The following is a 14,076-nucleotide window of genomic DNA, read 5'->3' on the forward strand; positions in this document are numbered from 1 at the left end:
CGTGCAACTCTATCCTGTGCAAGCCTCTTCTTCTTCTTTTTCTTCTGCGAGTAGCTACTGCAGCTTACACCCTTCTGACAATTTGCTTACTGAATTCATCTGTTGGTCTCTCTCTGCGATTTTAACGCCCGCCCCCCCCCCCCCCCCACACACACATACACACACTTCCCACCAGTGACTAAATTGGGCCGGCCGGAGTGGCCGAGCGGTTCTAGGCGCTTCAGTCTGGAACCGCGCCACCGCTACGGTCGCAGGTTCGAATCCTGCTTCGAGCATGGATGTGTGTGATGTTCTTAGGTTACTTAGGTTTAAGTAGTTCTAAGTCTAGGGGACTGATGACCTCAGCTGTTAAGTCCCATAGTGCTCAGAGCCAATTTAACCATTTGACTAAATTGGTGATCCCTTGATATCTGAAAATGTGTCATATCAACCGACCCCTTCATCTAGTCTGGTTGTGCTACAAATTTCTTTTCCCCCCAATTCTGTTTAGTATGTCCTCATTAGTTCAAATGGCTCTGAGCACTATGGGACTCAACATCTGAGGTCATCAGTCCCCCAGAACTTAGAACTACTTAAACCTAACTAACCTAAGGACATCAGACACATCGATGCCCGAGGCAGGATTCGAACCTGCGACCGTAGCAGTCGCGCGGTTCTAGACTGAAGCGCCTAGAACCGCTCGGTCACCGCGGCCGGCCCCTCATTAGTTACTCTGTATGTTATTCGTAAGTGAAAAAAATCTATCAATAAGTGCTGTGTCTGACGCAAGATTTCAAATTTTATATGTGCACGCATTCGAACAGAGGAATGGAAAAAAAAGGTAACGTCGTTGTCAGAAGCAGAAGTTTAATGGAAGCGGTAGTTTCCTCCAGAGATAGCTCTCTCTCTCTCTCTCTCTCTCTCTCTCTCTCTCTCTCTCTCTGTGTGTGTGTGTGTGTGTGTGTGTGTGTGTGTGTGTGTGTGTGTGTTTTAGCTGGCCGCTTGCAAGTTCTCGCCTCGCAGAAAGAGGCGGTGTTTGGCATTTGGGCCGGACCTGTCCTAACTAGCGGCTGCCGTAAAAACCCGGCGTCGCGTAAACAAGCGGCTGCTAAGTGTGTCGTGGCGCCTGTGTGGGAACACAGCGGAAGGCAGGCTGAAGCTGCACTGCTGCTACGAGCGTAAGATGTAGTCCGAGCACTTGTATTACTAGAAGGCTAAGCTGGCTCATGGCACACGATTCCAATTTCAGGTTCCCTACCCACCAGTTCGCAGGGGCAACAAAAATTTGTGTTTCAATATTTCATACAATTATTGACCAAATTTAAGCACTTGAAATGTTGTTAATCTCTACTCTTTAAGAAGTATACTCTTATGTTAAAAGTTTAATATAATAGGACAAGTATCATAGTTACAAACTGTATATACGTCTGGATGGAGCGTAACTCAGTGCGCGCCAATACCCAGACTATATTCATCCAGTTTTCGAGAATGGCCGCACTTAGGCATGCAACAAACTTAACACATAATTTCAAATCTTTTCGACCTTTTTTTTTTTCTCGTTGACTCCCTGCACAAAATCACCAAAGGAAAAAAAAATCATCGCTTATTATAACTAGCAGTCAAATTAAAATGAGACAGATGGGAAAAGACTTCATTAATTCGAAAGTGATTGCCATAACTGTTAATACATTTATCCCACAGGGAGACGATACGGTTAACATCTTCATGGAAAAATGTTTCCGGTTGCCTACGGATTTTACCCACGGGTGCATCTCTTCGTCCGAAGCAAATCGACGGCCACGAATAAGTTATCTTTCTGCAGGGCTCCAAAAGTATGTGAATCGCATGGGGAGATTCAGGTCTTTATGGAGGACGTATATGGGCTTCGTATCGAAACTTCTGCAGCGTGGTCGGAAAACAAACACGCCTGCTCCGGGAAAGTCATGATGACCTTTTTCTTTGACTGCAAGGGCCCGCTGCTCACTGACTTTCTGGAACAAGGCGCCACAGTTATGCACAGCGGTACGTGGACATTTTGCAAAAACTGAAGCGCTCCATCGAGTCCAGTGAACGCCCAGGAATGTTTGCGAACGACATCGTTCTGTTGAAGGATAATGCCCGCCCACATATTACCGAGGTTGTTTAGGCTACGCTGTAGAAATTTTGCTGGGAAGTCCTCCATACAGTCCAAAACTCTCCCCACCCGATTTCCGTATTTTTGGAACCATGAAGAAAGATGTTCGTGGCCGTCGATTTGCTTTAGACGAAGAGATGCTCACCTGGATACAGTCACGGTTTCGTAGGCATAAGCGAATATTTTCCATGAAGCGACTGACCGTCTTGTTCCACAGTGGGATAAATATGTTAACAGTTACGGTGATTACTTTTGAAGTAATAAAACAGTACACTTACTTACTTTCTTTCTATCAATCTCGTTTTCATTGTACTGCTCCTTATACGAGCATTCATGCTGACCATGCAGTAAAATTGCCGGATCAGGCCTGACGTTTTACTACTTATTTACTCCTAACTCTATTCGTGACGCACTTTGCAGACAGTATCTACACATATCAACGAATGTATATGCAAAATTATGGCATTGTACGATACATAGTTCAGGAGATAAGACATCATATACATTGAGATGCGTGCAAAACTTGATTTTGCTTAAAATGAATGGTAAATTACCAGACTATATTTATCCACTGTTTCATAATCAGCGTAATTTCAAACCTTTTCTAAACTTTTTTTCTCCCTTAGAAGCTTAACATCAAATAATTCATTTGGAAAGTTATCAGATGTTGGAAGCTGTTTTATGCATACCAGTTCAGTTCTTTAAAGAATCGGTGGTTAACTGGTACTTACTAAAATATTCCGGCTATAATGGAGTTGTCATGAAAAATAAAAAAAAGCTAACGTTCCTCCCTTTTTGCGGAAGCATCTTCAAGGGGAGTTGTAACTTCTTTGAAAGTCCCTGGCTCGTTACAGACAGAAGTAATATTGAGTTTCCGCGTGCTCAGGTGCAGGAATGCAACGTCACAGTGGAATAAAGGCGATAGAGATGATGAAACACGATGATGATGATGATGATGATGATGATCTGAAGGAGGAGGATACGAAATGAAATGGCATCTGGGTTCCGGTACTGAAGAAGGTGCGTACCAGTCCCGTACCTTGTGACGACAGCAAAGGAGGGAAACAGCATCTCTCAGCGGTCAACTGCGCTTCAGTTTATAAAACATGCGATGTCACTTCTCTGTGTGAGAGCAAGTGGAAACGAAATATTGCTTAATTTAGTAGCGAGCGAGGGTGTGAAACGGACCTTCACAGGAACTACAACACATCTTGTAGATGAATAAGTCCTCAGCAGATGGGGACAAAATGTTGCGTTTCGCCAAGAAATTATGCTTAATTTAGTAGCGAGCGAGGGTGTGAAACGGACCTTCACAGGAACTACAACACATCTTGTAGATGAATAAGTCCTCAGCAGATGGGGACAAAATGTTGCGTTTCGCCAAGAAATTAAGAAACTATTGTTACTATGTTTTTTCCATAGAGTTTGTACACCATTTATTAAAATTTTATCACTTTTCTCTTGATGAGCTAATGCAAGTTAAAGGCTAGATAGTGGCCTAGTTCTGCAGTCTACTTACTGTCAACTACAAATAACGACACGTGGTTTCGAGGGTGGAGGAAGAGCGTAAAATTAGTCAAACATTAAGAATAATAAAGCATCTAAATCGGATTTTTTTAAATTTCTGTTGGTAGTGAGCGATTTTCGTTAGGATAGCCATCATGTGACCAAAATTAGTTTGTGCAGATCACATGAGCCGGTGCTCGGAACCACGGTGCACTACAAATGGTCGCTGTTGCCAAATAATTGGAAATGAGAAATTGGGAAAAATACATGCAACTTTCTTGTTTACGATCGAGTGAGTTTCATGAGGATAATTAACTATATTCAGCTGAAATCTAGGCATGATATGAATGAAGCAAAACATGCTCTGTATTTCTTTGTTTGACTGGTAATTCACTATAAGTAAAATAATCTACCATAAAGTAATATGATCTCTTTATTTCTCTTTTCTTTTTATTCTCTGTTGCTGAAGCGCTTTGTCTCAAACTTACAAATATTAGGAAAAAACATCCCTATACCGGTAAGTAAATGCGGTGCCTTGGAGAAAGGGGAGAAGAATAAACAGGAAGCATTTTCAATGTTATGGTACAAGGACGTGTTAAAATAGAGAGATGAACCACGAAATGAAGAACTTTTGAAAGACAAGGCGCCGAAAGAGTGGGATATATAACACGCCGCCGAAGGATACTTAATTTTATAATATCAGGAGCAGCGGAAGGCAAAATTATCAGTACAAAGAAATGGTAGGACACGGGTAACAGATTACGGATAACGTAGTAGGTTTGTACAGATGGCAAAATTGGCGTAAAATAGGACGAGATCCAGGACGGTGTCAAACCAACCGAAAAACCGAAGAGAATAACTGCAAGGACCGTATTATAAATAAAAAAAATCACGTGTGTAGGACTGGGACCCCGTCGCGAATTTCCCTGAACAGAAGTGAATATCCACCTTCGTACTACCCACGCGACTGTCAGGCAAGAAGTGCCCTATTAAGTTAGTGAAAACTTCAAACTGAAAAGTCCGGTTCACAGTACCGCAGCACTGCCGGGTGATCAAAAAAGAATAAACTGATTTCAGTTGTTTATTACAGGCAAACCATGAAAGAGAGACGTTGCACATGTCACTGGATAGAGGAAGGTTCAAAGTTGTGACAGAGCTTCGCTGTTGTTTGTTTGTAGCAACAAGACGACTCTCCGACAAGAGAAATCATTTAGAATTTGCGTGAAGTAAATCCAGTTTTAAAGTGCAACGTGCATTCCGCCGTCGAATCAGCAAGAAGCTGCCTCCGCACAAGCAGATTTATGACTGACATAGAAGTTTCTTGAAAGTTGGTGGCATATGGAAATGGAACAGTACTGGTCGCCCACGCACGTCTGACGAAAACGTCGAGCGTATCCGAGATGCGCTCACTTGTAGCCCTTGGAAGTCCACAAGACGGGCAGGCCAACCAACAGTGTGGCGTGTTCTGAAACTATGCCTCCATATAAAGCCGTGTAAATTGAATTACTGCAGCAACTGCGTCCCGGCAACCAAAACAGAAGGTACGAATTTTGCATTTAAATTGTCCAAGGTACGGGAGGGGCACCTCACATCCACATTAAGGTGAGCCGTTATCTTAGCACCACCATCCCATAGCATCGAAATGGAAGCGGCCAACAAGAAGATCTTTTCCATTGCCTTTGGCCTCCCAGGCCACCAGACCTCACACCTTGCGATTTTTTTCTTTGGACGTACTTAAGAACAGTCTTTTTCCCACCTATGGCAGCTGTTCTTGAACAGCTGAGAAATGGAACTGTTTAAGCTGTCGATTCAATAAACAGAGACCTGTTGATTCGTTTGTTGAGTGAAGTGGACTGCCTTCTCGATGTTTCTCGAGCGACGCATGGTGCTCTTGTGGAGGGCATAGTATAGTGTGTCTGCAGACATGACACTTTGAACCTACCTCTATCCAGTGACATGCGCAATGTGTTTCTGTCTTTCACAGTTTGTCTATAATAAACAACTGAAATCTGTTCTTTCTTTTTGAAACACCCTGTACTTTGTTTTGGCTTCTCTAGCAGCGTGAAATGGGCGCAGCGCTCTCAGTGTGTAGCAGAAGATATACTATGTGATCAAAAGTATCCGGACACCCACAAAACCATACGTTTTTCATATTCTGTGCATTGTGCGGCCATCTACTGCCAGTTACTCCATATCAGCGACCTCTGTAGTCATTAGACATTGTCAGAGAGCAGAATGGGGCTTTCTGCTGAACTCTGTGTCATGCGTCTGGACGCCAGATTTCCACAGTCCTAAACACCTCTAGGTCCACTGTTGCCGATGTGATGGCGAAAAGCGTACAGGCTGATCTCGTCTGTTGACTGACAGAGACCGCCGACAGTTGAAGAGGGTCGTAATGTGTAATAGGCAGACATCTATCCAGACCATCATACAGGAATTCCTAACTGCATCTGGATCCACTGCAAGTACTATGACAGTTAGGCGGGAGGTGAGAAAACTTAAATTTCATGATCGAGCGGCTGCTCATAAGCCACACATCCTTCCGGTAAATGCCAAACGACGCGTCGCTTGGTTCAAATGGCTCTGAGAACTATGGGACTTAACAGCTGAGGTCATCAGTTTCTTAGAACTTAGAACTACTTAAACCTAACTAACCTAAGGACATCACACCCATCCATGCCTGAGGCAGGATTCGAACCTGCGACCGTGGCGGTCGTGCAGTTCCGGCCTATAGCGCCTTGAACCGCTCGGCCACTCCGGCCGGCGCCTCGCTTGGTGTAAGGAGCGTAAACATTGGACGATTGGACGATGGAGTGATGAATCACGTTACACAATGTTTGAATCCGATGGCAGGGTGTGGGTATTGTGAACGCCAGGTGAACGTCATCTGCCAGCGTGTGTAGTGCCAACAGTAAAATTTTGTGGTGTTATGGTGTAGTCGTGTTTTTTATGGAGGGGGCTTCCAACCCTTGTTGTTTTGCATGGCACTATCACAGCAAATTCCTGTTTTAGGCACCCTCTTGCTTCCCACTGTTGAAGAGCAATTCGGGGATGGCGATTGCATCTTTCAACGCGTTCATAATGCACGGCCTGTGGCGGAGTGGTTACACGACAGTAACATCCCTGTAATGGACTGGCCTGCACAGAGTCCTGTTCTGTATCCTATAGAACACCTTTGTGATCTTTTGGAACGCCGACTTCGTGCTAGGTCTCACCGATCGACATCGATACCTCTCCTCAGTGCAGCACTCCGTGAAGAATGGGCTGCCATTCCCCAAGAAATCTTCCAGCATCTGCTTGAACGTATGCCCGCGAGGGTGGAAGCTGTCATAAGGGCTAAGCGTGGGCCAACACCATACTGAATTCCAGCATTACCGATGGAGGGCGCAACGAATTTGTAAGTCATTTTCAACCAAGTGCCCGGATACTTTTGATCACATCGTGTACTTTAATTTTTTCAGGTGATAATTAAAACTTCATGGGCTCGTACGTTACTTTGACCGGCCTAAGGTAAGAAAGTTTTGATAAAAAGAGAAGTGGGGGTATATGAAGATAGTAACTGTTCTAGAAAGAACAGATACCATTGATGACCGTGCAGTTTCTCTAGAATAAATGATAATTAATTGAAACCCTCAGCTGCCGACAGGTGTTGTTGATATACCTCGATGGGGGTAGTTAAGAGTGGTCGACGAATGTGTTGCCTTCAGCAGCTGTGGTCATTTCCCAGCGGGCGGTGCCGCGGTGTGTCGTGTTGCGCACGCTGCCACAATTCAGGGTGACGCCTGGTCGCAGCGAGGGGTGGGCGCTGCGTGCGAACTGCGACCGCAGCCGACTGCAGCGGCGGCTGCGGGTGGTGGGCCGCGCGTGTGACGGCGAGTCGCTCTGTGTTTCAGAAGCCCAGGACCGATCCGGGCGTCTGCGCGCAGGATGTCCTCCCGGCGCACGTGGAAGTTGTACGTGGACGCGCGCGGCGGCCTCTCCGGGTGCGTACTTCGCTGAAGGCCGAACGGGCTGGGCTCACTACTCATCACCGCTTCGCTCTTTTCTGCTCTGCTTGGTGGAATCATGCTTCTCTACGACATTCCGCTCGTTCACTGTCCATCGGTGCTTCTGGGTTTCATTGCTTTCTTCTTCCCTAGAAACGCCCTTCCCTGGGTTTCATCTGTCAACAATTCCTGCCCAGTTTTCTCTGCACCATTTCGTGTACTGCAACCTGGCCTTTGAAGCAGTACAGAAATAAAATTCCTTGACCTTTGTAAATATGACTACATTAAAAAGTTCGCTCTGTAAATAACGAACTTCGCTCTGTAAATAAATTCTCTTTCTCTTTCTGTCTCCCTCCTCTCCCCCTCCCCCCTCTCTGCTGTCTGCCTCGTCCGGAAATATATGCATCACCATTTTCGTAAAATTGCCCCATGTGGATATGAAACAGTTCTTGGGAAAGACTATATTCGAGGTGGCTGTATTGTAAGACAGACAAGATGCGATAATTCTGCCTGGAACTCTCGCTGATGTGTATGGAGATGTCTTATATCACGAGCATTCACTGATTCGCCATTATTGACGCCTTTGTATCTGTAACCCACCGCTTCTTAATGAAGAATAGAGTGCAAGTTCACGTTTGTAACTACTCGACTCCGAGCCTTGTTTTCTCGAATAAAAATGAACAGAATGTATCTCGTCATCATCAAAGCAATACAGCCGGATGTAAAGTCAGCTTTTCGAGTCTGTTCGAATGCAAGTGCTGTTCGTTAGCAAACTGAGTTTGTTTCGAAAATGTTACATCAGAAAAGTAACATTTTGTACGACACTGTTTCCATTAAACTTTTTTTTTGTAATCAGACAGTAGGATTAGAATTTTGGACAGTGTGCTGCAGTAGGTGTGGTACTGACAGAAAGTGGTCAGGAAAAACACATGCAGATGTAAGCACACGCAGAATGTTTCATGGAACGGAGCTACTTCGTAATAGATGCAGGACCTGACGAAAAATGGTTCAAATGGCTCTGAGCATTATGGGACTTAACATCTGAGGTCATCAGTCCCCTAGACTTTAGAACTACTGAAACCTCACTAACCTAAGGACATCACACACATGCATCCCCAAGGCAGGATTCGAACCTGCGACCGTAACAGTCGCGCGGTTCCGGACTGAAGCGCCTAGAACCGCCTGGCCACCGCGGCAGGCCCTGACGGACAAATAGATTATCTGTATCGTTGACTTTAATGTTAAGCTACAAGATGGAGCCAGATGAAGTACTTGGAAGTATCAGAAACTGGAAACGAATGGTGTCCTGTAAACCAGGCCAGTTAAATTCATGCCGAGATGAGGTTGTCCAGGGGCCCACTGATCCTCTTCTCCGAACTCCGCAGCTTGTGCCTGGCGACGACTATTAAGAGTACGTGGTGTACCGGTGAGGAGGACTGCATGTGCTCGACAAAAACTGTAAAGCCAAACTTTTTACCATCTGCTGATCGTAATTTATTTTCTGTTGGGCGCAATCACGAAATTTTACTTGTGACCGTACCTTCAGAAACTATAAAGGAAAACACAAAATTTAAAATACAAACACGGTATTTAAAAATCATTTTTCTTCTACATGACAAAAATACGGGCAAAACCCGTGTATCAGCATATGGTACATGTATCTACATAAGATGCGTTGTCATCCTAACTCAAAGGCCAGGAGTATGACCGTATGTAGGTGACATAAGCTGTACATAGCTTCTTCTTCCACTCCTAGTGCTACATGTGGGCGTCCTTTATATGTGACTGCAAACATGAATACAGGTTTCTTTATAATTGTAATTCTGCATATCATTCCATTGTTGGCAAAGGGAAGATGTATGAGCATTATAAAATTGTGTATATATAAAGTAAGAAATTCTTGAAAAGGAAAGAGTATGGATAATAAAATATTTTTCGCAGTAACTATTTTTTAAAGTGACAATGCATAACAAAATTTTTCATAACACGATAGCAGCATTTTCGTCATGAAAGAAAGAAAAGGAAATTTAAAGGATAAAATAACTAGTACGATTTGCATATGTAAGAGTGTTTGTCGTGGAATGTTATGTCGACCACTTGTGGCGCTTTTCTTCCAGCAGGAGGACGTTTTGGTTGTTGGTGTTTTGCACGCCGGCGTCGACGCGGCTGACAGGCCGGTACAGCCCCTCACAGCGGGGTTACGGTGTGTTTCTGTTGGACGAGGAATCTGGAGACCTAGGTAGCCCGTGAAGTACGGAGGGCACAGTTTCAGGACTTCGCAGATTTTTGTATGGGCGCAAATTTCTCTGGGAGCAGTTTTCATACATCTGAAACGCTACGTGGGATGCAATGATGCATTTGCCGTTTTCCTTCCCATAGTTCTACTGGAAAGTAGGGACCGTTCAAATTCTTGCTACCACAGTCGATTGCCGATGGTTCTCTGATAATGTTTTCGGTTTCCGAACACTAAGGTAGCTATTGTAGTTTCACGTTTGTCCTTAAAAGAGAGAGCGTAACAAAATAGAGCAGTGCGAAGGATGGGAGCGCGACTGTAGGACTGAAACTGTGTGTAGGCACACACGCTGGTGCGGGCCGCGTGGCACACGAGCGTCGAATTGTAGAGCAGCCGCTGGTGCGTTTGTGGGTCGTGTCACTGGAAGTGTCGGCTCTGCAGTACACACACACACACACACACACACACACACACACACACACACGCGCGCGCGCGCGCGTTTCCCTAATTGTGAAGTGTTAAACCTCAGTTAATAGATCTGTAGTCGAGGTTACCAACAATTACTATCAGATCTGACAGTAAATTTCTGTTCCTGATTTCGTAGTTAATGACATGTTGGTAAACGGATGGCTTCCATTTTCGTTCTTATGCCACTAATAATGACTTGCATGTCGTCTTCTTCTGCCGTCGGAAACAGACGCTACGCGGCATTCGTCTACATGACTGCTCTGCAATTCCCAAATCTGTGCCTGGCAGATTATATCTTTCTGTGCTAACTCTGATTTCTCTTATTTCATTACGATCATTTCTCCCTATATGTCCGCCCCCATAGCTGTCACGCCAAAGGACCCGGGTTCGTTTCCCGGCTGGGTCTGAGATTTTCTCCGCTGAGGGACTGGGTGCTGTGTTGTCTTCATTATCATTTCATCATCATCAGTGGAAGGCAACGGGAAACCACCACTGGAATCACTTCCCTGGACGCTCATGCGGTGGACCTCTCTCACGAGGCTTTTCCCATGACAAGACCTGCCGTAAGGCAGAACACCAAAGTTTTTTCTCCCTATGTAGGTGGGCTCCAACAAAATATTTTCACACTCTGAGAGAAATTTCATGAGAAGGTCCTGCCATAGCCAAAAACGCCTTTGTTTTAATGACTGCCACCCAGTTCGTGTATCATATGAGAGGCACACTCTGCCCTATTTCACGATAATACATAACGAGCTGCCCTTCGTTGAACTTTTTGGACCTCCTCCGTCAATCATAACTGATGCGGATGCCATACCACACACTAATACTCCAGAACAGGGCGGACAAGCATACTGAAAGCAGTCTCTTTAGTAGACCTGATGCATTTTCTAAGTGTTCTGCTAATAAATCGCAGTCTTTGGTTTGCTGCCCCCACAACGTTATTTATATGATCGTTCCACTTTAAGTTATTCTTAACTGTAATCCCTAAGTATTCGAGTTTACAGCCTTTAGATTTGTGAGGTTTATCGTGTAACCGAAATTTAGCGGATTCCTTTTAGTAGTACTCATGTGGATCACTTCACACTTTTCATTATTTATAGTCAATTGACATTTTTCGCACCCTTATTGATATCTTGTCTAAATCGTTTTGTATTTCCTTTTCATGATCTAATGACTTTACAAGACGGTAAATGACAGCATCATTTGCAAACAATATAAAAGGGCTATTCAGATTGCCTCCTAAATAGTTTATGTAGATCAGGAACAGAGGAGGGACTGTCACAATCACTGGGGGAACGCCAGATATTATTTCTGTCTTATTCAATGACTTTCCATCAGTTATTTCGAACTGTGATCCTTCTGGTAGGAAATCACTAATCCAGTCACACACTCCATAGGCAAACAATTTGATAAGAAGTCGCTTGTGTGCAACGGTATCTTCTGCAAATGTAAAAATATGGAATCAGTTTGAGGTTCCTTGTCGATAGGACTGATTTTTTTCGTGAGAATAAAGAGCTAGTTGTGTTTCACAAGAACGGTTCTTCAGAATCTGGTAGGCGTTCGTGAACCCAATGACAAAGCTGTTCCGATATTCCACAATTTCGCATTTTGTTCGTTAAGGGATAGTGCGGGATTGTGTTGAATGTTCCCCGAAAGACAAGGAAACAGCGTAAACGTCACGATCGCATCTAAGAATAGGACGAGCTCGGCGTAATGTTTTAATTAGTATTAAAAATGATAGATAGGTGAGGGGGTGTGGGCACATGGAAGAGCTCTCAGAGCTGCCAGCATCCGTGTTCGACAGAGAACTCATCAGTAGCCGTGTCTTTTACCTTCGCTGTCAAGATCGGTGCCTCTGTGGTAAACTGCCAGGTTGCGGAGTCAAAGGTCTTATGTTCGATCTCCGATCATTCCTACGAGTTTTACCTGTTACTTTTCTCTTAATTTACCTCTGCCAGAGTTTGTTAATGTGAAAATCCCAGATGCACCATGGGAAGGAACCCAGTTAAACTGTAGCCACCCCCACGCCCCTCTCTTGTGACTGATTGTAGGTTAAGTCAGTTCACCTCCGACAAGTGGTATACTGTAGTCGTCCTGTGACCCTTGAACTGACTTGCCCAGCTAATTATTGGGGGGACCTCCAGTTTAACGTGGATTCCGCATCACAGTACAACTCGGCATTTTCGCATTAACAAACACAGGCATGCGTACTAAAGAACTACGGTGTACAAACCAGCTTTCGGGTTAATGATAGCTTGCCTTAGCTGTTTGTGTACCGCGCTGCAGGGAGTTTTGAGTTTAAACCCAGAACATTAGAGAATCAGGTGCTCAAGAACATCATGCTGCATCTTTCTCTCTAGCTTGAGTCAAATTCTGATTAAAAACGTTTGCACCAACGAATTCCAAATGGCTGTACTCGGGTGGAGAACAGCGCCTTTATCACTGTTCAGCGGCTCGAGCCTTTGAGACTGGCACCCTGTGAGACGAGGCCAGTGACAGAGAAGGCATCGTCTCCGGCTCTGGCGCGTCCCGAGACGGGCAGGCAGAAACTGCGGATGAGTGGCGCAGCTGATGGGACAACGCGCCGTATCGCTAGCGCCGGTATCGACACCGGAAGAGAAACTTGGCGACAACAGCGCGTCCTCTGCACAGGACTGCCACACATCAGCGCCATTTCTGCTCGAGGCGAACCGTCTTGGACGTTGTAACAAGCTCTCGGGTGGAAAATCACTGACAAACGTCGATTGCATTGGTGTTTCTGCGGTACCCCAGCCATGGATGTGCGGCTGCCAAAACGCTGTGATACAACTCGATGAAATAACCAATTTCTATCAAGACGTTTATTTGGATTCAGAACTGCCTTGCAGATAGATGTTAACATGTCGTCGTTAACGGAACAAGGCCGCCAGATAACGAGGTAATTTCGGAAGTACCCGAAAAGATAATTAATGATATGCTACTTTGTCGAAAACTGACAGTTTGAGCCCGTGACTGTGTACAGAATACACATTGATTCTTGCAGAGATCGTCACAGCAACCAGCCACTTCTTATAATGCTTTTTATTCACATAAGTAGTGCCGTTACAGGTTTCAAATCGATAGGTTCATCATCAGACGGCTTGTTCACCTTCAGATACATTTTTATTGTAGTTTACATTAGTTTTCACTTTTTAATCCCCCATATGATAAAATTCCTTGGGGTGGTGGTGCTCTACAACCAAAACACGGTGTGAGGAACTATATATTTAAATGTAATTGTGCCTCATAACGATTTGAAACGATGTAAACAAATTATTGAAGCGAAAATGTTTTAGATAATTACTTCTTAATTCATCGCCATTACGCTGCAGTGCTGACTGCGTATGTTAATGCAGTAGCGAAGACAGCAATTTTCATCATATGGGGGAATAAAAAGTGAAAACTGATGTAAACTACAATAAAAAATCTATCTTAACGTGAACAAGCCGTCTGATGATGAACCCGTCGGTTCGAAACCGGTACTGACGCTATTTGCGTAAATAAAAAGTATTACAAAAGTGGTTGGTTGCTGTTACCTTCTCCGCAAGAATCAGCCTGTATAATTAGCTGTGCCTTTTCCGTCCTACTTTGCATAGATAGAACACAGCTTATGGTCACTCACACTGGCAGTAACGCAGAAACCAGTGGAACAAACAGGCGGTTCCTGAGGCCGACGATAGCGGAGTTCACTAAACGAACGGGTAACCAAAAAATGCGTGGAGAGCGTAACAATCTCGTCTTAAGCGTACAAA

General features: G+C 44.6%; 1 protein-coding gene across 2 annotated transcripts in view; it reads left to right on the forward strand.

Annotated features, from left to right (window-relative positions):
- Window positions 1–14,076, forward strand: part of LOC126161821 (zinc finger protein 395) — a 515,999-nt gene that overhangs the window by 281,622 nt on the left and 220,301 nt on the right. The window contains exon 3 of one of the 2 annotated variants that reach the window (XM_049917923.1): window positions 7,513–7,602. The exons of the other annotated variant lie outside the window; for it this stretch is intronic. Coding sequence (XP_049773880.1) covers window positions 7,513–7,602 — 90 coding nt within the window. The remainder of the gene's footprint in view (window positions 1–7,512; window positions 7,603–14,076) is intronic. 2 annotated transcript variants of the gene reach the window in all.

This window comes from Schistocerca cancellata, chromosome 2 (genome assembly GCF_023864275.1).
Source record: "Schistocerca cancellata isolate TAMUIC-IGC-003103 chromosome 2, iqSchCanc2.1, whole genome shotgun sequence".
Classification (NCBI taxonomy): Eukaryota; Metazoa; Arthropoda; class Insecta; order Orthoptera; family Acrididae; genus Schistocerca; species Schistocerca cancellata.